The sequence below is a fragment of the Pan paniscus genome, chromosome 9 (genome assembly GCF_029289425.2).
Source record: "Pan paniscus chromosome 9, NHGRI_mPanPan1-v2.0_pri, whole genome shotgun sequence".
Classification (NCBI taxonomy): Eukaryota; Metazoa; Chordata; class Mammalia; order Primates; family Hominidae; genus Pan; species Pan paniscus.
The window spans coordinates 112,257,052-112,283,978 of NC_073258.2; the positions used below are offsets into that span (position 1 = coordinate 112,257,052).

Genomic DNA, 26,927 nt, shown 5'->3' on the forward strand with positions numbered 1-26,927 from the left:
ATGTAATGTGTATGTATGTGGGGTTTTGTTTTTTTGTTTTTTTTTTCAATATTCCTTCAGGCTCTTAACCAAAATTTTAGATATAAGGGGGAATATGATTTTTTTCTTAGCTGACTGATGTATGTTATTATATGAACATGTGATTATTAACTTCTTGAGACTATATTGTTAGTAATATTTTGAAAGTAATATTGTTAGTAATATTTTGAAAGAATAAAGTGCCATAAAGACATAAATTGTGGTTATTGCTATGTGTCCATTTCCTTTGCTAAATTGACTTTATGATGTCCATCTCAGTTCCTGCCACAGTAATCTTAACTTTTCTATCAGTGAAGTGGTTAAGTTGTTCCTGCCATGACAAAAATCTCCCGGGAAAGCTACTCATACACACAGACTTGTTAATACTTTTATAAGAATACATTAACAAAATTTTTCATACTTCTTTTTTCCATGAAGAGACTCTGTTCACTCATTAAGATGTATCCCTTCTTTTAAGTAATCATTTACAACTGTTGGAGTCTATGCAACTTTTAGTGGGAGTGATTAGTAAATGCACTTACACTTTAAATCCAGCTTGTTTCCTAAGATTTAAAGGATTCAGAATTTTAAAATCACAGAAAGTGTACACATGGGCACGTATCCGCCCAGTTCAGGCCTCTAGCTCCCAAGGGCTAGGCTTTCAGGCGTGAATTCTCCAGCGCAACGTTCTCAGAACTTCCACCTAGCAGGTGCTGTCCCTGGCAATCTGGTTTGGAAGTGGGGATTGGGGCAATGGGGCTGAGGAATTTAAAGTTTATTTAGCTATATTTTTGGGGGGAGGGGAGAGGATGTGGCAGCCCACTGAGGATATAAGAAGCTAAAGTACTCCCCCACTGACTCCGACAGGACACAACCCAAAGTTGACGTTTTGACTCTCCCATATCCAAGATTTGGACTGGTCCTAAAACCTGATCACCGCAGGGGTGGGCTTCCGACGGCCCCCACGCGCGTGGCGGATCCCAACACCTACCTAGGAAACCGAGGGCTGCCGGCAGGGGCTGATACCAACTTGGCGGTTCTCGGAGGGGCGGGGCAGGGGCGGGGCGGGGGGAGGGGAGAGGACGCTTGCAGAAGCGTCCTCAGTTGCCATGGAAACGGGACCCAGCGAAGAACTTAGCGGCCGAAAAGAGTCCCAGGAAATGTGCCCCCCGGGATTACTGGTATTTGCTGGCTCCTCGGAACAAGATGCCAACTTGGCTAAGCAGTTCTGGATCTCGGCGTCGATGTATCCCCCTAGCGAATCTCAGCTGGTGCTGCGCAGAGACAGCAGTCAGCGTCTGCCGGTGGCGCGGCCCAGGAGGAGCAGAGGGTCTGGTGAGTAGAATAGCGGCCTCCTGTCAGTCATATCTGCCTCCACCGTAACCGGCCTGCAGGTACCAGAGCCCTTTCCAGGAGAAACTGCAATGGTATATACAAATAGTTATAAGTACATACAAATGCATGTATAAATATTTCCTGAACCCTTCCAGCAACCCTTCCACCCGAAAAGGATCAGTGGTATATATGTTACATCTAAAAACATATAAGTTTCCCTTAAATTATGGCATCTATTTGGTAAACAGCATAGAATAATCTGAGGAAATGCTATGTGTTGGCTGAAAGGATAGTTTACATAGTTTAATTCAAACATGAAAAGCCCTGGAGAAAGATGAAGGTGGAGTCAACATTACCAATGAACTTCCTGGACCTGTGAGCCCTTAGTGAGGCCTAGGATGTGGAAACTGTTATGCAATTGTTATAGTATAAAAAATTCAAACGCCTTTAATGTTGTTGACTTTTCCAATGATTTCTTTACTTCCCTTTTGTATTTTTTAGAAAACAGTCACTCCTCGCAGTCTTTTCACCTTGCGAGTAACAGTAAGTACCAAGTTTTATGCCTTTCAACATTCTGACTCCTAGGTTCATCAGAAAATAGACAATAAGTACAAGGGTACTACTTTACACTGTGGTATAACTTTCTGAATTGAACACCTAAGTCCCTGCTCAGGGACCACCCTGGTTATCCAGAGGACAATGCCTAAATTCCTTTAACAGTTTGAACAGGAATGTAGAAATTGGATCTCTGATCCTGCAGATATGCTCTCTTTTGAGACTTTTTCTTGTCTCTGGACTCGAGCTTACTCATCATCTAAAGAGATTAGAGGTTCCCTGCAGCCATAGCTAATTAACTCAGTCTCCAGTTGTTTGCAAATCTGGTTTGTAAAGTTCCAATACACCACATGTATTTTTGTTTACCTTCCTACTCTATGTATTCCCTTTCAACCCATGTCCAATTTTATATCAATTTTAGTATAAAATCATAATAAAATTATTTCAGATTGAATTTGACTTTATTCCCTCTAGAAAATAGAGACATCTTTGCCGAAGCCCTAAAGATACAGGAATCTGAGGAGAAAGTAAAGTATCTCCAAAAGGTAGGCCAATATTTCAGAAGGTCATCTGATCATCATTAAATTTCTAAATAATCTTGATTTTTTAAACACACGTATATTTAAAAATCTGCTACTTCTAGTGCATCAGCTTGAGCAAATTAAGGAAACCTTTATTAGAATTTTAATTGAAAATTTAAAAATTCTATTCAACATTGGCTATTATCAATCTCAGCAAAAGTCCAAGAATGTATAGGAACAACAGAACCAGAGAGAAATAGAAAGAGGTAGAGTCACACACTTTCCATCCAGTAAGGTCCCCAACCATATACAGTGTTCTAAGAACAGAAATAGCATAAGAGGCCAGGTGCAGTAGTACACACCTACAATCCCAATGCTTTGGGAGACCTAGGCAGGAGGATCCCTTGAGGCCAGGAATTCAAGACCAGCCTGGGCTACATAGTAAGACCTCTAACTCTACAAAAAAAAAATTTTTTTTAATTTGCCAGGCCTGCTGGTGCATACCTGTAGTCTGAGCTACTTGGGAGGCTGAGGCAGAAGGATCCTCTGAGTCCAGAAATTCAAGGCTGCAATGAGCTATGATCTCACCACTGCACTTCAGCCTGGGCAGCAGAGTGAGACACAGTCTTAAAAAAAAATCATAAGAACAGGAAAAATCAAATAGAATTAATTGTCTTAATAGGTCAAAATTAAATAATCAGAGGAATGAGTCTGTCATCTAGACCTGTTTTGACTAAAGGCTGGAATTAAACACATTGGTGTAGTCAAATCAGCTGAGCACAGTTCTCTTTCTGGCAACATCCTTTGTTTGCTTTTCATGATACAGGCATGGCCTTTAACTCAGCAATTAATACAGTGATTTATAGAAACATTTAGTTTGATTAATGTATAAATTATACTCCTGTAACTGTTCCTATACTGTAAAAACAAAAATAGAGGATTCATTTTGGCTGAATATCTTTAATCATTGGACATATTGGCAAACTCTGACAGACTTATCGGGAATTCTACATAAATTACAAAACAATGCATTTGAGTTTGTTTATCACATTAATTCACTTTGTGGACTACTGGTGCTTCCCTCAAACAAATTAGGTAATTAGAAATAGCCAGCATTTTATTCTCTCTTTAGAATATTATGTACTGTATATTTATATCCAGACTTTTTAGGGAGGGGGAAAGCCTAATTTTCAGTGAATTAAAAATCATTAAAAGTCAACTTCAGTGCTTTCGGAATTCAATTTTCATTTTATTTCATTTTAGGAAAGGATTAGAAATAAAAGGTTAAAGACAAACTATTATAAATTTCTATCAGCTTTTGTCAAACAATAAGACAATATGATGTGAATTACCAGTGGAGGTTATGCTGATAGACTGTTAGGCTAATAATCTTAGAACTGGATTCCTTGTCTTGGCTCCTTCTATGAACTCATCTTAATTACTAAATTCCACAGATATTTATTGAGAACCTGCAAGTACTATACTAGCTGCTGGGGATCCAAAGATAAGATGTGATCCGTTATCTCAAGGAGTTTACAATCCAGTGGAGGAGACAGCCAATTAAAGTCAATAATTATTATATATTATAATATCATGATAGATATATGCACATAATACTATGAGAACACATTGAGGGACATCAAAATCAAGTGTAACAAATCAAGAAAGCTTCCCAAAGGTGCTGGGTTTTAAAGGATTTATAGTTTGTTAGACAAAGAATATGCAAAGCAATCCCTCACAATGTATTAGTTGTCTTCCTAAAATCCAAATATGATTATACTAGCCCTCCTGCTTTTTTTTTTCCCCATGGCTGCCCATTTCCTTTACAAGATCAAGGCCAAATTCCTTAGCATGTTCGAATTCCTTTCCAATCCAGCCCTAACCTGTCTTCTCCTATCACTCTCCCCACTTTCTCCTATGCTCTCACCCCAACTCTGTATAGTTGGATCTCAACCATGCAGGCCAAGGAACACTATTTACACCTTCACATATATGCTTGCAAAGTGATGAACAGGAAAAGTATATTTTTGTTATACCTAAACATGCATAGTATCTGCCAAGTTGTTCATTAAGCCTAGTGGTCCTGCACTGCAATATAGAAGATGATTCCATTTGTTGACAGTAGAAGACAAGAGGCCTAACAAAACAGTAAGGCAGTGGGAAAGAAAGAGAAGTTACTGAAACTGTGCCTTCTTAGTATATGGGGAAACTTAGCACTATCTAGTACAATTCAATTTGAACAATGCCAAAATACAAAAGGGCAACCAAAAGAATCCTGAAATAACTGAATTGTCTTATAGATATAGTGAGATAACATAATTTAGTGTTCATAACAACCAATTATTGAATGTATATTAGGTACTGTACACTAAACTAAGCAATTGACATACATCAACTCATATACTCCTTAAAATAGCCCATTATGATTATCATCATTTGGCCAAACAAGGCCTAAAATGATTTTCCAAAGTCCCCACAACTGGTAAGTGGCAGAGCAGATTCAAAGCCTGCAATCCTAACTCCAAAGTCCATGAAATTAATCCCATAATAGATTTGTTGTATCATAATGATTGCTGACTATGGCATTGTTCAAGTATGCTGCCAAATATTCTAAAATTCAAAACTATGGTATGAATACAAATGTGAGAAGCACTATTTCCAGCTCTGGAACTATAAGCTGGTTCTCCATTCTGCAGTGCACTTTCATGTATCTGCCTGAAATGCTCTTCCCCATTTACCTTCAAGGCCTAACTCAAATGCCAGCTTCTGTGAAGCCTTCTCAGGGGTTACCCAGAGACTAGCAGAATGAATAGATCTCTTCTCTGTGCTCCCACGGCAAGCCACATATCCTTTCTCATAGTATTTGTACAGTCTCTGATGTGTATTGTAGGTAATTGTGTATGTTTCTCTCTTTCCTGCTAGATTACAGGCACCATAGTGTAGTAGATTTTGGAGACAACAAGATGGGTTTGGAAGCCTAACTCTGCCACTTACTATTTGTGTGACCTTGAGCAAGTGGTTTAACTCCTGGGATGCTCAGCTTCCTCATATATAAAAAGAGAAATGATTTTTTTTAATATCCTCCTCATAGAGTGATGTAAGGTATGTGAAGTGCCTGGCCACAGTTTACCCTCAACAAATGCACTCTATAAAGGCAGGGGTCATGTTTTATTTGCTTAACCTAGTGCCTTTTTGGTTATTGAAACTCAGTCAATCTTTGTTTATTGAATAAATAAATGCATAATTAAATGAATTAAAGAGTAAATGAAGGCCCTATATATTGATATTTCAATTTTGTTTAGCTTTTCCACATAGACTCATCTGGCAAATTTTTCTAGGCTGATAATCTTTACTAGAATACTCCCAAAATCTAATCTGTTAGCACATCACCTCTCCCTAGTTCTGCTTTATCTCATGGGTTATGGATATAATGGGAGGAAACGTAACTCCCTGTAATTATTGAAACAGAATCTGGTTTTGGATACCACTTTTTTTCCTAAATCGATAATGTTGTCTCTGCATTGCTGCCACCACCATTCTAGAATTTTTAGCTTGATGTTAGAAAATAGATGAGGGGAGGGTATCTTTTTAACTAACGAAGCATTTACAATGATCTATTTAAGAGAATCTTCTACATGTTTTGAACATATACATTGATAAGTAAATTCCAGGTATAATTTTCATCTTAAATTGGAAAAAACATTACCCATAAATTCTCTTTAAGGTTTATTCTTCCACTTTCTCCTTAAAATTAATGAAAATCTAGAAATTAATTTCTCTCTGAAAGCACCTTTTTAACTCTCTCTCCTCAACGGATATTGATTTTTCAGTTGTTACAGTTTTTTGCACTTGAATATTATTCTCCATTTTGGAATATTTTCCAGGTATACATTATAACAAATGCTTTTGGTTAGTGATCAAAATGCTGTTAATCACAACTGCTATTTCTGTGATGGATATCCATGGCAGGAAATCAAAAACAATTGAGCCTGTCAAGATTAAATGGCTTGCTCTGTCCATAAAGGAAACCTCACAGCCCTACACTGGACCATCATTCCTCCTTTGAGAGTTGTAAAGTAGTCTGAAAATATTATAATAAGTGGATAGTCAGCTAATTCTTTGAAATCATAAAACTAATTTGCTTTTTAGTTTTGCCACCTTTAAGAAAGCTCTTCAGCTGATTATCCCTTTATGAAAAGAATTATAAATAATTCATTTGCTGGGAGAAGGAAGAAGAGGTCAGAGCAGTATTTGAAGGCATATATGTAAATGACAGATTTGGAAATGATCTGTATTCAAAGTTTTAACATGAATGAATATAAACCAAAGGTTTTTACAGGGAAAATATGCAATCTGCAGAACAATATCCCAGGTATGCTCCTTATTTGGGTATGGGTTTTTAATCTGTTCTATTACACATTCTATACAACCAGTAATGTCCATAGTATAAGTCTTCCTCAAAAGTTTGTTATATGGCACTTCCTTGAACCAGAAGCAAGTCATGCTACAATGAGAACATTACAGTAGTCCTCCTTCCATGATTTCACTTTCCTTGGTTTCAGCTACCTGCAGTCAACCATGATTCAAAAATATTAAATAAAAAATTCTTGAAATAAATAATTCACAAGTTTTAAATTGCTCGCCATTCCAAGAGTGTGATGAAATCTTGTGCCATCCCACTTGGGATATGAATCATCCCTCAGTCCAGTGGATCCATGCTGTAGACACTACATGCCTGTTAGTGACTTAGTAGCCGAGAGAGAGATCGCATTCACATAACTTTTATTACAGTACATTGTTATGTGCTCTATTTCATTATTAGTTATTGTTAATCTCTTACTGTCTCTAATTTACAAATTAAACTTTATCATAGGTAGTATATATAAGGGAAAACATAGTATATCTAGGATTTGGTAGCTTCCGCAGTTGCAGGCAACCATTGAGGGTCTTGGAACCCCATCTACCAACATTGCCCTTTAAATGAAATTCATGCTGCAGCCATTTTGAACCACTTGTGGTTCCAAGAACCCAACAAGGTGTTTCATTTTTCTGTGACATTGAACCTACAGTTTCTTCTGCCTGGAAATGCCTTTCTCCCATTTCTTCCCATTCTTAGCTAATACCTACTTGTATTGAAATGCAGTCTGTATTCTCAGAAGAAAAAAAAAACCTTAGAACTTCAAAAGGTTGTATTTTTAGACACTGAGTCATGAAAGTGGAAAACTTTTTAACATTATCAACTGTTGGATTATCACTTTCAAAGTAGTGAAAGGGATACTTTGAATCATTATAAGTCAACTTCAGAGAACCAAAGCAAAAATGTAGGGAATTTCCTCAGTGTCATTGCCAAGATGCTCAGATAAAAGAAAATCCTCTTTTGTGTCAAAATGATAGGGATTGGCTTCTGAGACAAACCTAAAATTTCCCAGTAAGTGTTACCTGGCTTTTAATTTTGCTTTCCCACCCTAATATGATATTTATGAAATTCCTTTCCTCCATAAAAGGAATACCAATAGGAAGTGGTGGATTTCCCCTTCACCAATAAAAGTTGTTTAGTCATTTAAATTCTTGTTCTTCTCTTCCTAATTTGTCAAAGCATTCAAGTGGAAGAGTCATAAAAACAGACTGTGCATTTATAGTAACAAGCAAATATTTTGATAGCAAATGATAATTAAAAGATTATATTAATATACATATGTTTTATGCTTTTATATCATCCATAAGTACCACTTTGTTTTCAAAAGTTATTCAATGTTGGGGAACATTTTCAGTTGACAGATGAGGTTCCCCTCTAAATCTTCTTTAGTAACATCTACAGTCTGTAAAATCATAATTGGGAGAGGAATGAGATTTGGGATCAAATAGCTGAATTCGGCTACTCTGGGCACACTGCCTACGGGGTAGCCCTGCTCTGCAAAGAGTAGGGAAAAAAAAATGCTGAATTCATTTGTCCCATACAGACCCAGCCTCAGAGTTCCACAGGGACATTCTCCAAATGCATCTCTTCCTCTTTTTTCCAGAGATCTGTGTATTATATCTTCTATACATTTCACCTTAAGAACAAAATGAAAACACTTTAAACGCTGAGATAATATTGGGCAAGGATCCACATTCATTATCTGCTTATAAAACATAATTAAATGAAACTATTAGATGCAAAATGAAGCAAAAAAGGATCATGTACATTTTTCCTTTTTAAAATTAATGCAGAACTATCAATTTGGTTCCAGTTACATGAATCCTTATTGTTCAAATTAGTAAACACTTTATAAGCAGCAGGGCAAATCAAATCGGGTTTATTGAAGAACTGGAATGATTCTGTGGATCAGGTAACTCAGAGAATAACCATGGCACATCTGAAATTAAAGCCATTATCCACCTTTGTACTTTGCCTCTATCTAACGCAAGATGAAAACGTTCTTAGGCAATTATATCAGAGCCAGATAATAAATGAGTGATGTATCTATATTTACTTCATTTTGTCATTTTCTGTGATAATGTATTCTAGTCACATAAAGTGTGGTCAAGAAAGCCTCAGAGCCTGACGATACAGTCATTTGTCTAGTTGACTCTTCCCAAGCCACTTGGGCAGTTCCCAAGCCACTGTATTGGCAATATAGTAGATCCTCATAATTCATGGATTCCTTATGTGCAAATTTGCCTACTAGCTATAGTTTATTTACAACCCCAAAATCAACATCCGTGGCACTTGCATGCTCATTTGCAGACATGCGGAAAGTGGTTAAAAAAAAAAAAATTGAGGCTGGGCAGGCCAAGGCGGGCGGATCACCTAAGGTCGGGAATTCAAGACCAGGCTGACCAACATGGTGAAACCCCGTCTCTACTAAAAATACAAAATTAGCTGGGCGTGGTGGTGCATGCCTGTAATCCCAGCTACTCGGGAGGCTAAAACAGGAGAATCGCTTGAGCCTGGGAGGCGGAGGTTGCGGTGAGCCAACATGGCGCCATTTAGCCTGGGCAACAAGAGCGAGACTCTGTCTCAAAAAAAAATTGAGTTGTTCAACACACACGTTCACAGCTGAGATTGAACAAGATGATGTTTTGCCTCTGTGTTTCACTCTCATAACTCCAAACAAGAGTCTTTTTGTCATTTCATGCTAAGTGTTCACTTTTTTTTTTTTTTTTTTTTTTTTTTTTTTGGTGACTTTGCTGTTTAAAACGGCCTTAAAGTGCTAATGTTCCTAAGTGCAAGAAGGTTGTGATGTGCCCTATGGATAAAATATATGTATTAGATAAGCTTTATTCAGGCATGAGTTAGAGTGCTATTACCATGAGTTTCATATTGATAAATCAGCAGTATATTTTAAGGTGTCTTTAAACAGAAACACACATAAAACAAGGTTATGTATTGTTCTATTGATGAAACATTATGACCAGCGGCTGGCAGGAACCTAGGAGCAATGGTTTAGTATTCACTGATTCAGTGTTTGCGGTGACATTCTAGAACATAACTATGACAATGAGAATCAACTGTACTCCTAAAACTGGTTGAATCACAGTTTAACATACCAAGACTTTCACTATCTGCCTTCTGCCATACCTCCCCAGCCTCATCTACCCACCATTACCCTTAAGTGCAATTCATATTACAGCCGTTTTGAACCACTTGTAGTTCCAAGAACCCACCAAGGTGTTCTGTGACATTAAACCTACAGTTTCTTCTGCCTGAAAATGCCTTTCTCTCATTTCTTCCCATTTAGCTAATAACTACATTTAGCTGTTTACAGTCCAATAGTCATACTCAAGCCTTTTCTCACCCTCACATATCTCCTAGTCTGATATAAATGCCTCTTTCTTTAATTCTCTAGGACCCTGGGCATCCCCCTGTCATCATCCTTGAAATACAGTACTGTGGTGTCATTGCTCTGTTTCTCCTGTAGGTTCCAAGTTTCTTAAGGTGAAGGACCATGGCTTTTTTGACATTATAATCACAGAGCCTTACAAATAGGTGATCTCCTGACATACCAAATAAGTGTTATGAATGAATAAGTGGATTATCTAACTTGTCTGGACCAAATTCTGCATGATAGCCCAGTTCCTTGAGCTAGATGTCATATAAAGTATTCATTTAATAGGAAAACTTGCAAGAATAGCATTAAGACCCAGAGGCCTCACAGACTCATAGGTGCTGAACAGACATGTAGTCAGTTGAGCAAGAGGATGTGGGAGCAACAGAAAAGAGTGGAAGTACATTTTGCTCTGTAGTCACAGAAGAAAGTCACAGTAGACGAGCAGAGCATTGCATGTTCTCCAAAGGAAGTGATTCCAGAAAAATTTGATAGACGTTCAAAAACATTATGCCAAGGTTTAACAGCATGTAAGAGAAACCCTGCCATGGGCATTGGAATGTAGGGTCAGGAGTGGAAAATAAAGCAGAACCCCTCTCCCAGAGAATCTGGAATGCTAGACAAGAAATTGAGACTAGGAATTGGACACAGGGGACAAGATAATATTCCGTATACTAGAACTTTGGTACCAAAGAGAGGCTTGGCCAAAAAAAGAAGGAAAGAAAGCAAAGTCCTAGAAGTATATACCTTTCCCCAACTCCAATCACATTGCTAAATGCTTGTGTCATTCCTTACTGCCATATGTAGAAAACCCAGAAAGTTTAGAACCATCAATATAGGAGACAAATTGACCTATGATTATTTTGACTTTCTTGGCCAGGTCAAAAAAATATTCAAAAATCAATTTACAAATAGTTGATTTTATTGTTGATATAAACTTTCATGAACAGCTTTTTAAAGAAAATGTGCATATTTTCTTTTTCTTTTCTTTTTTTTTAGACAAGGTCTCACTCTGTCACCCAGAATGAAGTGCAGTGGCATGATCACGGCTCACTGCAGCCTCAACTTTCTTGGATTCAGGTGATTCTCCCACCTCAGCCTCAGCCTCCAAAGTTTCTGGGACTACAGGTGCACACCATCACATCCAGCTACATTTTTTGTATTTTTTGTAGAGGCAGGGTTTTGCCATGTTGCCCAGGCTGGTCTTGAACTCTTGAGCTCAAGCGATTTGCCCACCTCGGCCTCCCAAAGTGCTGGGATTACAGGCATGAGCCACCACACAGGACAGGAAAATGTGCATATTTTCATTGTAACAGTAATTTAGCAATTTGTTTTTTTAAAAAAGAAAAACCCTATAAGTTATTTAGGATAGGGTATCTAAACTTTGAAACTTTCATTATAAAGGACACATTTTTTAGAGCACTGAATAACTAAAAATATAAAAGATAGTTCTTAACTGTGGTTATGTTTTATATACTATCTTTGCATTCTCTGGAGTTTCTGGTCATAAATGCTGCCAATAGATAAAATAGCTGGTAGTATAAGTATAGACATTAGTCTGTATGTGTGAGGTTGGATTGGACGTTGTTTAGGTTTTACTCCAGACATGTGGGCGCCCTGCACTGAAATCATGGAGCCAAGCTGAACTCTACAGAATGTTGGCCAGAAGCAACTGAAAACTCTGTAGGCTTCAGAAGAAATCTAGGCAAGTTAGAGGTCAACACTGAAAAGGCAATGTCAAGTTCAGGCAAGAAGGGCCAAGCAAAGCCATAAACAGTAACATGAATCATGGGCCCAAAAGATGGGAGAATTTTTTTTGCAAGAATTGTGCAAGATTCATTCAACAAATATTTATTGAGCACTTCTATGTGCCTGGCATTGTGCTAGGCACTGGCATACAATGATGAACAATGACAACAAAACATGTTTTAACCTATTTCCCATTTAGAAAAAAGAAGTGCAGCTCACTGACAGCACAGTGTTCTTGGGGCAAATGGGAAATGGGTCAAAGACACGAACTCTGCCCTTATATGAAATTTGGAGTCTAATCAGGGAGATAAATATTTCTGAAAGAATTACAGTGATGTTAGGATAATTTAATAGGGTGGTATTGATCCAATCAAGGGAATCAGGGAGGATTTCTACAAAGATTAACCAGACTGAGACTTGAAGGAAGAGCGGGCATTAACTAGGTCAGAAGGAGGTGGTGGAGGGAACATTGGAAGAGCATTCCAGACAGCGAAAACAGCATGTGCAAAGACCCTGTTCTGGGAACAGGCACCGCACATGTCAAAAGCTCAATGGCCAATGTGGTAATGTGGGAGGAAGGTTAGGCTCCAGTAAGAACAGTAAGAAGCTACTGAAGGGTTTAAATTGGGGAATGAGAATATCACATTTGCTTGAGAAAGATCAGCAGACTGTAATATGGAGAATGTATTGAAAGTGGCCAGAGCAGAAGTGGAAAAACCAGACTGGAGGCCATCACAAAACTTCAGTCAGGAGGTGATGCGATGTGAATTAGGATCATGCAGGTAGATGAGAAAGACCAGATAGATTGAAGGGATAGTTAGGAAGTAAAATAACTAGTATTTAGGGTTATATACTGGATATGGGAGGTGAGGTACAGCAAAGTATCAAAGATAAATCAGTTTTCTGGCCGCTTGCCTAACAGGATGGGTAGTGTCATTCTCTGAAACAGGAAACATTAGATGAAGATCAGGTTTGGGGGTTTTGTGGGGGAGGGGCTACAAGTTTAGTTTAGACTTACCTAGTTTGAGATGCTTTTGAGAAAAGCAGGTGAACTGTCAGATAGGCCTGTGAATATATGGGCTAGAAACTCAAAGAAGAAGTATGAGCCAGAGATGAAGTTTGAGGTCATCTGTGTGGGGAATCCCTAACCTCTCCTTCTTAAGTCATTATGGGCAGAACAGGAAAGACATATCTGAAAGATGAGGTCAGTATCATTCACCCACTCATCATAGCTGTATAACCAGCAACAATGAAAATCTTCAAGACTCAGTAGTCTTTGCTAAGGAAAAGCTTTGATAATTATTGCAAACTGAATCATCAATAACATATAATTCAATCATATAGAGTTACCCTCAATATATGTATACTTTGTTGAATTTTAAAATGCAGTGCTCATTTTATGCTCATATTTTCTCAGTATTAAAATACAAACCTCACTTATTACTTTTTTAAAATAAGTGCCTTTTAAAGCAATATTAAAGCAGTTTTTTAAATCACTTGTACTTCTGCTCTGCATGCATTTTGTGTGTGCATGCATGTACGTTCTTCAGGCAATTATTATTGGTAAAATATATGTAACAGATCTAAGAAAATGTATGTAACAGAACCAAGAAAATACACATTTTTTTCTTCCTCACAACAGATAAATTCATACTTGATTGAAATATGCATTTAAGAAAAATTGTATTGACTCCCTCTTATATAATGACTAATTTTTTTTCTCATTTTAGTAAGTTGTTATTTTTCAAATGAAAAGTGTATATGTCAGACCTAGGAGTTGAGCCAAGATCAAGCAATTTCCAGGAGGTATAGAAAGGTGCTTAGATCTGCATCTTTTTCCTGCAAGTCAGCATTCTTCCTTTCTCTGATTAATAATCCTGTAACATCTTCGATCCACTCCCATAGATTACTATAGTTAGGTCTATCTTTTAAAATCAGATTATACTGGGGAAAGCCTTCTCATTGATTATTCAGCCTGTCTTTTAAAGTGCATAGTAGATAATTTGAGGTCCAACAGTTCTGTATCTTATTATTAGAGTAGATACAAATTTCCTATATGGTAGTTGTAGAATCAACATAGCAGATTTCAGTTAATAGGCACAGGGAATGGTAGTAAATTCATAGAGTAAATTCATAGTTGAAGCATTCTGTTATCAAAATCAGCAAGCCAAGGTGCATACTGGTTTTTGAAACCAGGCCCAAATATGAGATGTTTTAAAATGATAAATCAATAAAAACCTTAAGTCAATCATAATTCTCACCTTCCTAATGATTGCATTTGTAACATAAAAATGAAATGGAACCCACTGAGGAGTGAGATTCTTGCAGAATGTGAACTGAAATTCCCTAGTACACCTATAGACAGTTAACTCTCAATCACTGGGATAGAATTAAAAATTAAGGCTAGGTATGGTGGCTCATGCCTGCAATCCCAGCACTTCAGGAGGCTGACCAAAGTGGGAGACTGGCTTGAGCCCAGGAGTTCAAGACCAGCCTAGGCAACACAGGGAGACCTCATCTCTACCAAAAAAAAAAAAAAAATTGTTTTTTAATTAACTAAGTGTGGTGGCATGTGCCTGTGGTCCCAACTACTCGGGAGGCTGAGGTGGGAGGATTGCTTGAGCCCAGGGGGCAGGAGGTGGAGGTGGCAGTGAGCCCTGATGGTGCCACTGCACTTCCACCTGAGTGGCAGAGCAAGACCCTGTCTCAAAAAAAAGAAAATTAAATTCTGGAGGCTCAAGGAAATAAAAATCAGATAATGTTCTCAATTTCTGTTAAACCATAGAACCTTGGCTCTGCCTAGGTAATATTCTGAATTTGGAATGTAATTCCCATTTTACAATTAATTTATAATTTAAAATCCTTGCATAAATATTTCGTTTACACTACGATCTTAGAAAGCTCCTCAGTTTATAAATACCACTATAATTCAACTATCTTTACCCTTTAGCCACATCTTGCAAAGAGCCACATGATACCTTCAAATAAGTAAATTAACTATGATCAAGGCTGAGCTCAAGCTGGATTAGCTCCACCTGCTGTATTCTGATAAGCATGCATTTTCTACAAGAATAAGAATGTTTCTGTGAGAGCAGAGACTATATTTTTCTTCTTCAGCATGGTTGATGCTAACTCATTTTTAGAGTAAAGATTGAATGAAGAAACCATTCTGTCACTCTGTGTGTGTGTGTGTGTGTGTGTGTGTTTGAAGTCTGTGTGTGTTTGAAGTGTGGCAAAAGAAGCACAGGAAATGACATCCAACAGAACTGGAAATGAGTTTGAATCTTTGGCTCTGCCAGTTACTAGTTAGTTAAGTGACCCTGATAAAAGTTGTTCATTTTTACGTGGTTTAGTTTCTTCTACCTGTAAAGAGGTAATAATAACAATGCCCACTTCACTGTGCTATAAAGATAAAATGAGATAACCTATAAGGAACTCACACAAGGCCCGATATCTAGTAGTTACTCAGTGAAAGTTTGTTTTTATCTTCTCTGCTTCCCCCTCTTCCTTTTTTTTCCAAACCCATGATTGAAAAATAAAATTTTAGCAGGTTCAAAATAAGCATTAGCATTAAATGGAAATGCTTTGACTAAAAGGGTAACTCTCAAAGGACGATGACTAGATTACTAAAGGCATGATCACTCAAGTATCCACATCCTGATTAAAAGACACAAGATTGGCTTGCTCATAGTGTTAAAATGAGACTTATATTATTTTCCCTTAATCTTTTTCTTTTTTTTTTAAGACAGAGTCTCACTCTGTCGCCAGGCTGGAGTGCAGTGGTGCAATCTCGGCTCACTGCAACCTCCGCCTCCTGGGTTCAAGCGATTCTCCTGCCTCAGCCTCTCGAGTTGCTGGGACTGCAGGCGTGCACCACCACACCCAGCTAATTTTTGTATTTTTAGTAGAGACAGGGTTTCACCATGTTGGCCAGGATGGTCTCGATCTCCTGACCTTGTTATCCACCCACCTCAGCCTCCTGAAGTGCTGGGATTTCAGGCATGAGCCAACGCACCCAGCCCCCTTAATCATATCTTTAGTTATTGCCTGCAAAAAGAAAAATTACCACTGAAGCTATATTTTGAAATTTCAAACACAGAGCAGAAATGTGTGGGCAAAGTTAATTAAACCTTTGCAGATAAATAAAAAGTAATTACATTTATCATAATGCCTCCCTCTACAAGTATAGATTCAGAGGTGAACATCATAATGATTCTGAAAGTCTAGAAGTGGTCTCAACTAGAACCCCATCAAAAATCAACTGGGAAAGGAATTTTCAACCATATACTGGCTTTACAACACTTGTCGGAAACCTATGAAAAGGCTAAATTACTGAAACTGAGGCACTATTGGAAGCGATGAATAATACAGTGACTATACCCAAGTTAACCCAAGACAAACCCAATTGATTAGCCAATGGTAACTGAAATTAGTTGAGGTGATAAAGATGGTCCTACTCTGCATAAGCCTATAGGTTTTTTGCCCGTTTACTTTTTGTGTTTGATAGATAAATTGGCCTATCTGTTATTTCTTAAATTCTTTTGGTAAGTTTTTTTTCTCTAGGAAATTGCTCATTTCATCTATGTTCAAATTTACTGGTGCAAAAGACTCATAGTGTTTTTAACACCTTTTTTATCTCTGCTGTAGCTCTAGTTATTACCTCTTTTCATTTCTAATCATTTGTATCTTTTTTCATAAGTAATTATGCCAAAGTATTATCTATTTTAATAGTCTTTTCAAAAAACCAACATTTAGCTTTATTGTCCCCCATCATATTTTCATTTTCTAGTTATCCATAGTTGATTTTTATTACTTCTTCCTTCAACTTTGGGTTAGTTCTTTTCCTTTCAACTTCCTTCTCTTTTCACTTTAACTTTCCACTTTCTTTCCTAATATACAAATTTAAAGCTATAAATATACCTCAATGTTCTATTTTAGCTTCATCTCATAAGCTATATAGTATTTTCATTATTATTCCATTTTAAATATTTTACATTTCTATTCAGATTTCTAATTTGTCCTATCAATTATTTAAAAGTATGCTTTTTAATTTCCAGTGTATGAGGTCTTTTTATGTTAACTGTTTTTATTTCTAACTTCATTATATTGAGGTAAAAAATATAGTGCCTATCTTCTACTAAATCAAGTTTAAACAGAAGTATCTTTATGTCAAGGTTCTCAACATTCCATTAACCTATCCTACCCTTCATCTTTCTAGTCCTCAAAGCACACACCTTGCTTCAGTCAAGCAAGGCTTATCACCATCATTAAGCATCTTTAAGCTCATTCCTACTTCCATGTCTCCATTTATTTTTAAGTGGACTGCTATCTTCTTTTTATCCCTGTGTATAATTTTTTAAATAATTTCAATTGGTATTTTAGATTCAGGGGGTACATATGCAGGCTTGTTACATGGGAATATTGTGTGATGTGGGTATGAATGATCCTGTCACCCAGGTAGTGTGCATAGTACCCAATAGGTAGTTTTTCAGCCCTTGTGCCCCTCCCTTCCTAACCCCTCTAGTAGTCCTCAGTGCTTATTGCTCCCATCTTTATGTCCATGTGCACCCAATGCTTAGCTCCCACTTATAAGTGAGAACATGTGGCATTTGGTTTTCTGTTCCTGCTTTATTTCACTTAGGATAATGGCCTCCAGCTGCATCCATGTTGCTGCAATGGACATGCTTTTGATCCTTTCTGTGGTTGTATAGTATTCCATAGTGTATATGTACCACATTTTCATTATCCAGTCCACTGTTGATGAGGACCTAGCTTGATTCCATGTCTTTTGTGCATAATGTTTGTGTTATAATCATTTTAAGCTAGCCCACAGCTTCTTTAGCTGCCTTTCTCCTTTTGATGAATTATTTTTAAGTCCATAGATTATTTATTTTGGAGCTTCTTTAAGGGTCTTCTGAAATTTTTACATGTTTAAAATATTAAAACTTATATTAATATGTTAGATTTAGCAGTTGGATTTATATAAACATCATTTCCTTTGTGTATTTTTTCACATTTTCTGATGTCTATACCATGTACATCTATTGCACTTATAGTCAATGGAAAGAATTTTAAATGTTTTTAAATTCCATTTGAGTTAAAACATTTCCCTCAATACTTCTTAGTCTGTCTTCTTAATGTTTTTTTATCTCCAAATATCTGCTCATCTCCCTACATAATATTTTTGAGAACTAACTGCATGCACTAAATATATTTTGTGTGCATTGCATCTTACTCACATTCTTATTTAATCCTGAGAATAATTCTGTTGAAAGCACTATGATTGCCCTCATTTTACAGATGAGGAAGCTGAAGCTATAATGTGACGTTTTCAAGGTCACACATCTAAACTATAGTATAAGGGTTTGAACTCAGGTCCATCTGACAGTGAAGCCAAGGGGCTTAACTACTATCCCATACTGATTTCAAGAGTTCTTTGATTCTCTGTGCGTTGAGATGATTGCCAAGTATCTAAGCAAAGAACTGATCCTGGAATCAATTCAATATTCTTGTAAGACATTTTTTAAATTATATTCAGTAATTCAGCTTTCATACTATGGTAATCAAGAGAAAATTTCTTCTGGCTACGTAGACAGATAATCAGAGAAAAACACTACCTCATTTTTTTTTTTTTTTTTTTTTGAGATGGAGTCTCACTCTGTCACCCAGGCTGGAGTGCACTGGCACGATATTGGCTCCCTGCAACCTCTGCCTCCCGGGTTCAAGCAATTCTTCTGCCTCAGCCTCCCGAGTAGCTGGGACTACAGGCAAGCACCACCATGCCCAGCTAATTTTTGTATTTTTAGCAGAGACGGGGTTTCACCATATTGGCCAGGATGGTCTCGAACTCCTGACCTCATGATCCTCTTGCCTCAGCCTCCCAAATGCTGAGATTACAGGCATGAGCCACTGCACCTGGCCCCTCGTGTTATTTTTGATGAATGTTTCAGTCCAAAAATTTCAATCATAATCCACGAAAGAAATGCAGTTTGTATATGGGAACCAGGTCTTGAGAAGAAAGGACCTTTCTTCTAAAGTCTAGGGTTTATTAAGAGCTTTTTTTATAATTGAATATTAACTGAAAAGAAAGTTGATAACACACCAGAAAATTCGTGGTCAGAAGAATTTGCACTGCATATTTAATAACAAATCATACCTTTAACATCTCTCCTTGTTTCTCCTTTCCTCCCTCAAACTGTATTCACCAACTGACCCATAGGTCAGAGGTTGAATCGTAAGAATTCCTTCATGCCTGTAGACAAAAAGCAGACAATCTGTCCTCTTTTTTCTTACTCTTTTCAAGATTTTAAAAGCACTGAAAGAAAAATTTTCTAATAATAATAGTGTTATAATAACTACCATTTATTAAATGTTCACCATCTGTCATGCATTTCATTAAGTAATTTTTATCTCCAATTTTCACAACAACCTTCCTCACAGATTAGAAATCCACAACTGGGATTGTGGATTCTTTGGTTTACCCAAGATCACAAAGCTCTAACTTACAGGTCAGTGATTACTGCATAGTTGAGGTGGGGAAAGGAGGAACCAGGCGGGAGAGTTAAGCTAGAACTTGCCATTCAACACACAGCGGAACTGGGATTCAAACCAAATGTATTTGACTCTACTAATACATATTGCCACTCAAGTCATTTGGCTCTGAAAAGCCAAAAAGAGAGAACCAGACAATTTAACTCTTGAGGTGACATTAAAATTCATTAACCATCTATGACACATTAAATGTATATGTTATATCACATCCTAATTTTCTGGAATCAGTTTTCTTTCACAATTTATTTTTTCAGGAATAGTATAAATATAAATCATAAATAAAAATATAAATATAAGTCAACAGTCAATGGTCAAAGATGTTATAAAGATAAATTCTGACCCCCTTGTATTAACAATTAATTGAATAATTATAAAGTCTTATAAAATTCCATTAATAAGCCCAACCAAAACACTATAATTAGAAATGAAAATTTTTTGTTGATATGAAATTAAGAAGTAAGTTATGCTTCCTTACTAATAATATAAGTTATAAGGATCTTCTCTTACCAGTGAATTGTATTTAGCTTTCCTGGCAGAGATTTCCTAGAATATTCCACAATGTTTTTGTTTAGATGACACAATTGTTTACACTAGTTTTGTTATTTATTTCCAGGAAACATGTCCAGGAGGCAGAAATCAGATCATATTTGAAATATTTGTTTCTAGTGCATTATGTGATATGTGATATTTAAAGGCACCAAAGTCCTTTATAATAAAAAATAACTTGAAGTCAAGGAAAAAAATGAATGCATATATTTGTTATTCTACTATTATTTTTGAATCTTGTAACTAAATATTTGTCTTTTTATATGAGAAGCACAGGACAATATAACTGGTCCATGATTTCCCAATAGTTACACAGAAAAATTCATATAATTTTGTTCATAGGGGATTTTTAAAACTAAATTTACCCACTGTTTAATTTCACTTTCCAAAACTTTTTGTTTTTTGCTTAGGCCAATAACTGTGGATTACACAGTACAATGATTGCATTCATACATCATGACTCAATCAATTCAATTCAACAAAAATCCATTGAGTATCACATACAAAGCACTGCTAAGCTCTAAGGAAGGATAAAGAGATGAGTAAGATTCTGAAAGAGACATGGTGGCAACTAAGAGACAAAGCAGGAACAGTAAGATCAATACCATAATAAAGGTATAAAGTGCTATGTAATCACAGTATGAGAGCAATTAATACTGATTGAATACATGTGTAATGGAAAAGTTGGAAAAGAAACTAACATTGAATACCTGCATTGAAAATATCCCAGGTCTTTAAGGACATTATTTTATTCAATCTATGCAAGTTGACAGATATTGTGAAACAGTTTTCAAATGTACTCTGAATTTTTTTCTTTCAGTGACTGTGATATATGATGCCTAAAGCTCAAGTAAAACGTAGAAATCCTATCTCAAAATAAATAAAATTAAAACTTTGTAGGCTTATAAAAGGCAAGATTCATACCACTTAAACAGAACGATGCAAAGCCAAGGCACCCAGTTCACCAGCCAAGACACTGATTACAGCTGCCCAGCGTGGGCCCCTTCTCTGTGTGTCTTGATGAATCATGCCTGAGGTTTCTAGCTTCTCTAGCAGATGAGCCATCAGGACTGGGGAACCACCCTGAGAAGTACTTAGCCACCCAGCAGCTTCCGGGGCTTTGCACACACTGTTTCCTCTGCCTTAAAAGCTTTCTTCCCCATCTTGTCTCCAACATTATCTGACAACTACCACTTTCAGGTCTAAAGCATGGACATCACCTCCCCTGGGACATCTTCTGAGTCCCCACCCCTACTCCACACACACACCTTTGTCTTAATTAAGGGTCCTTGATCTTCAGTTCGTTCATCGTACCCTATATTAACCCCACATAGCACACTTGAAACTATTGTCTTCTGCTACGTAAGTCTGCAGTCACCTTACAGGCAGAAACTGTGTTATGTTCAGCCACTAACACATAACGTTACATCATAGTCGCTTATTATGGGTTGAAATACGCCCCCCCACATGCAAAAATTACATTGACGTTCTAACCAGCAGTACCTCAGAATGTGACCTTATTTGGAAACAGGGTCTTTGCAGATGAAATTAGTTAAGATGAGGCCACAGTGGAGTAGGTTGTGCACCTAATCCAGTCTGGAGTCCTCCTGACAATTGCCACGTGAAGACAGACACACAGAGAGAATGCCATGTGACAACAAAGGCAAAGATTGGGGTTACGCAAACCAAGGAATGCCACAGCTTGTCAGCAAACCACCAGAAACTAGAAAGAAGCAAAGAAACCCTATAGGTTTCAGAGGGAGCACGGCCCTACCAATACCTTGATTTCGGACTTCTAGTTTCCTGAACTGTGAGACAATAAATATTGTTTTAAGCCACGCAGTGTGTGGTACTTTGTTACAGCAGCCCTAGGAAGGTACTCAATAAATTTAGATAGATGACAGAATCTGCACCTGGCTATGACAAATCTGTGTCTATTCTCACTTCTTATTTCTTTCTTGCAGCTTGATCTAAACAGAATTTATGTGATTTTATCTGGCCATTTGAAGTTACAAGTTTTATTTGTTAGATGCTAGATTATCAGGATTTCCTTTTTTTCTCAAATACACCAGATGTGATTTTCCACCTGGCTATCTCCAAAACTTAATATAGATGAATTCTGTGAAAAAAATGGAACCTATATTTGCCTATTTTTATAGTTTATATATTGATAAATCTTCATGCCTGCACTAAGTTAGTTTTTTGCACTTAGGAAAACTTATCTGAGAATGTGCAGGTCTCAATATCTAAGCTAGAAATAGGAGAGACGAAAGAATAAGGCTTTGTTGCCCTGTGCAAGCGGCATGCTGTTTGAGCTTGCTAATCCTGCTTCTTGCCACCATTAGTGGCAATTTAGTGTGATGGTCAATAGCTTGAACTTTGTTGCTAAATGGAGCTAGGATCAAATCCGGTTCTGCTACTTAATAGCTTGGGTAAGTTATTTAACCTTACTAAGCTTCAGTTTCCTCACCTATACAGTGGAGTAATAGTAGTGTCAAACTTCTGAGTTATTATAAGAAAATAATGACATAATGTCTATAAAGCTGTTAGCATAGCTCATGTGGTAAGGTCTTAATAAATATTAGTTTTTTTTAAAGTTAGTTTTTATTAGGTGGGGAAAAAAACCCTGTATTTAGGATCAATTATGTAAAGCAGCATTTTATTATTTTACAATAAAATGTTACAGCATTTTAATATTTTACAAAAGCATTTTGTAAAGCAGCATTGTCTTGAATAAAAACAGGATTTTGGCACAAACAAAAATGTATAAATATATCTTAGGAAAAAATATTTTAAAATTCTGCCAATACAAGATGAAAATGAAAGAATTCTACCTTTCGTAGGCGTAAGTCTTTATTATTGAATCGAGACACCCACTTTTTTCTTTCTTTAAACAGGCTAAAACAAGAGAAGAGATTCTCCAGCTCTTAAGAAAACAAAGAGAAGAAAGGATCTCGGTGAGACCAATAGTGAGGCATTTGGATAATCTATCTGAGTGGATGAATTGTGGCAAATTTTGCAGAGGTTTTTTATAGATTGAACCCTTAAATCTAGCTAGCTATAGTCCAGAGCCATTGATATACCACAGTGGGGCAAGGTATAGACATTAGATAATTTGGCAACCCTTGATCAATCAAAGCTATCTCCAGAGTTTGCAGCCCTCCTGGCATAAGAAATGAGGTATTATTGTCAGTGGAGTTTACTGTTCACATATTATAAAGCTGTAAGATATTAACATGGGCTATTTCAGTGCTAATATTTGTTTACAATGATTGAGCTTGCCTAGATCATACAAAAACAAATGTTAAATGAAGAGAAACAAACCTAATAAAAATAGTAATAGTATCAGGTAAACTTGTGGATGCACAAAACAAACACTCCTGAATAAACCCCAAACTCTCTAATGTGCAACATTTCTGACCGACCCCACAGTTTCCAGATTTAAGAAGCTAGTCTTTATAAACTCTGTGATGATTTTACCTCAGCTTTTTTTCAAATGAGTAAATTCCAATCAGTGCAAGAAGTAAAATTTTACCTTTTTGATTTTTGTTTTGTTTTGTTTCAGAAAGAACTGATTTCCCTTCCGTATAAACCAAAAGCCAAAGAACACAAAGCAAAGTAAGTTTACCTATGTCAAAAATATTCTCTCACCTTTCAACTTACTGTGTAGGGAAGCATTTCTTTTTTCTTACTTTGCCACTTACCCTTAAATCTTCTAGAAACCCACCCGTGTATTACAGATTTCTTGCCTTGAATAAACTTTCTTCTCCGCACAACTATTAAAGCCTGTGTACAAACTTGTCTGTCTGTGGAATATGCAAGCATAAGTTAGTGCAAAATGGAAAGCAGCTCAGCCTTGAAGCTCTGTGCACATTCTCTGTCCCTCTCTTCTCACCCTGGGCTATATAATCACCCACCATCATGCCCTCCTGACTCCACTGTCCCCTATCCACGCCTGGCCCACTTCTTTAGTGAATCAGCACGTGTTTGTGGCTCACCAGCTCTGAGTGGGCTAAGGTTGCTAAAACTAAGTTCATGTAGCAAACTCTCAATGATAAGGGAGTAGCCTTATCTCTGGAATAATGTTAGAGCAGGACTAGGAACAGTTTAACAGTCTAGAAGAGTTTAAAGGAAATAAGTAAGCAACAGTTAATCACTAACGCACCCCTAATAAGAAATCTGTCCGTTTTTGTATTATGACTAAAAACCAATGTGGCCAACTCAACATTAATATGACAAATATTTATTTTCATACCACATTCTGGGAGAAACAGAAAGTGATAGAATTTTGATTTTTCTCTCATTGGTATTGAGGCTAACTGCCTTTAATGCTATCAAAGTAACACCCTTAAAGAAGAAAGAATATGTCTACACTAATTTTGTAAACTTCTGGAAAAAAAAAATAGAAAGATCATTTAATCACCTAGCTATATTATCTACACAATGCTCAGCAACCTAATTTCTCGCTTTTTAGCCAGACGATTTGACTTAGCTTCCACAGATGAAGCAAAACTAGCCCAATCAAGAGTGACTTAATGATACCAATAGTGGATGAAGACTGCTACTTAAATAGCATCAATAGATACGTCTGGGTGCCTTAGATTTCTGCATGTATTTTTACAGAACATTCTTGCTACTACCCATGCTGACTCACCTAATAATAAAACATTTCCCGGCTTGGACGGATAATTCTCTTAATAATTTAAATGCTTACTTAATTCCTTTTGTAAACTAACTTTGTCCTACATCCTGAAGTCTTGAATTTCATTCTGTTCTGTTGTGATTATCTTCCTACTATTAACTTCTTCTAGCTACTCTTTTTTTTTTTTGAGACGGAGTGTCGCTCTGTCACCTAGGCTGGAGTGCAGTGGTGCGATCTCAGCTCACTGCAACCTCTGCCACCCAGGTTCAAGCAATTCTCCTGCCTCAGCCTCCCGAGTAGCTGGGATTACAGGCGCCCACGACCATGCCCAGCTAATTTTTGTAGTTTTAGTAGATACAGGGTTTCACCATCTTGGCCAAGCTGGTCTTGAACTCCTGCTCATGATCCACCCATCTCAGCTTCCCAAAGTGCTGGGATTACAGGCGTGAGCCACCATGCCTGGCCTCTAGTTACTCTTTGTACATTCTTTGGGCAACTAATCATGCATTACTCTGTGCCCATATTTTATAATTATTTAACTCTTATTATTGCTTTCATTATTTAACTTTTCTCATATTTTTTGTATTGTCTGTAACTATACTGTAAGCTCCATGAGGAATTGGGTCACCCAAAGTGCCAGCATACTGCTTACATGTTGGACTTCAGAAAATATTTATAACAAAAAGTTTAGTTGAAAAATATCATGTAATTCAGTGTTAGCCAATTTAGAAAGTGATGTTTGCATACTATACATTAATTTATAAACTTTAAAAACTATTCTATTAGACACAATTGTAAAATAACTCCCCTACATACACAGACTCCCCCTTACCATTCCTCCTTCAACAGGTCTTCTTAGTATAATCCAGGTCCCCTTCTGTTAGAAAGAAGGAACCGGAAAATGTGTTCATAGTAAGGTTTTAGTAGCAATATGTTTATTATCCATCCCAGAATATTTGCATTTTAAAAGAAGTCTGAATAAATAAAATAATGGGTAAACCAAAGAAATCAATTACCAATGATGAAATCTCAGGAGTCTGACTCTAGAATAAACAAAACACATTTAGGGTAGGAGGGCTCCTGTACCTCCAAACCACACTTCACAATATCATAACCACTTCTCTCACATACAAGTTTATACTTGGTTGCAAAACCCAACACATAGAATCTACAACAGTGAATTTTTACTGGGAGAATTTTCAAAAGTTGTTTTCATGCTACATCATGTTCACAATGGCGGAGTTCTGTGTATTGGAACTGACTGATATTACTACCAACAGGAAAGTGGTATCAGAGTCAGATAAAGAGGACCAAGAAGAAGTCAAAGCTTTGGACTAATTTGCTTGACACATGGCAGAGGATGGCTCACTTATACCTTCACTTTGGAAACAACCTTCTCTTAGATCAGGATCATTGAGATCACTGGCAACATTATAGTAGACAAAGAAATACAAGTTAAATACGCAGATTTCCAGGAATTTTACCAGTTAGTGAGTACTGGTGTTAAAATAAAGAAATAAAGGTTAAATATGCAGGCTTCTATGAATTCTACCAGCTATTGAATATTTGTGTCTATTTACTTACTGGGTACTACTGTTTGACACCACAACATACATCTCTTTCATCTTACCACATTCTCAAACTCCTATTTATCTTGTTTTCATTTGAAGCGTATTTCCAGAATTTCTATGCTAGATCTATATTATGAATATCAGGTAAGCAAGAAACAGGGGCTTTGCGTGTCTTAACTTGTAGACCACCAGTAAAAACAATCAGGAAATAGGAATGAAAGGGCAGTTTTGAAAACTTCAAGCCTACTTGCTTTAATAAGAAAACCACTTAGCAAAATTTGGTTTGTTCCATTTCTGAAACATGTCTGAAGTCAGAAGTGAGTTGCTTCTACCTCTGTGAATAACTGGCTCCACGTGCCTATGTTTTACACACATACATAAACCCAGTGCCAGCCCCCCTCACTTTCATTCCCTTTGCTATGTAATGGAAAAGAAAAGATTAAGGATTTGTCCCTTCTGCACTGTCCAAATGGCAGTCCTACTCAGGGTTAGATGCTCTTCCCCATTCCTCCTTCGAGAGATCTTAGTATAATCCAGGCCCCCTTCTGTCAGAAAGAAAGAACTGGAAAGTGTGTTTATAGTAAAGCTTCAGTAGCAATATGTTTATTATCCACCCAGGAATAGTTGCATT

The 26,927-nt window shown here is 37.0% G+C and overlaps 2 protein-coding genes across 4 annotated transcripts in view; one reads left to right on the forward strand and one right to left on the reverse strand.

Moving 5' to 3' along the window:
* Positions 1 to 1,068, reverse strand: part of BTG4 (BTG anti-proliferation factor 4) — a 55,907-nt gene extending 54,839 nt beyond the window's left edge. Inside the window, exon 1 of one of the 2 annotated variants that reach the window (XM_034933647.3) lies at positions 1,010 to 1,058. The gene's annotated coding sequence lies outside the window, so the exon portion shown is untranslated. Of the gene's footprint in view, positions 1 to 1,009 lie in introns of both variants that reach the window. The other variant, XM_055094818.1, reaches the window with a different exon arrangement.
* Positions 381 to 26,279, forward strand: HOATZ (HOATZ cilia and flagella associated protein). Of its 2 annotated transcripts, XM_003805434.4 has the most exons (7): positions 381 to 1,353; positions 1,855 to 1,896; positions 2,383 to 2,453; positions 11,237 to 11,317; positions 22,981 to 23,040; positions 23,649 to 23,701; positions 26,006 to 26,267. In XM_003805434.4, exons 1-7 carry the CDS (start codon positions 1,128 to 1,130, stop codon positions 26,061 to 26,063), a joined length of 591 nt encoding a protein of 196 aa, XP_003805482.1. In that variant the 5' UTR covers positions 381 to 1,127; the 3' UTR covers positions 26,064 to 26,267. The 2 variants fall into 2 exon arrangements, with proteins under 2 accessions (XP_003805482.1, XP_003805481.1); XM_003805433.5 differs by lacking the exon at positions 11,237 to 11,317 and having other exon boundaries at positions 389 to 1,353; positions 26,006 to 26,279.
* Positions 26,280 to 26,927: the final 648 nt, after the last annotated feature.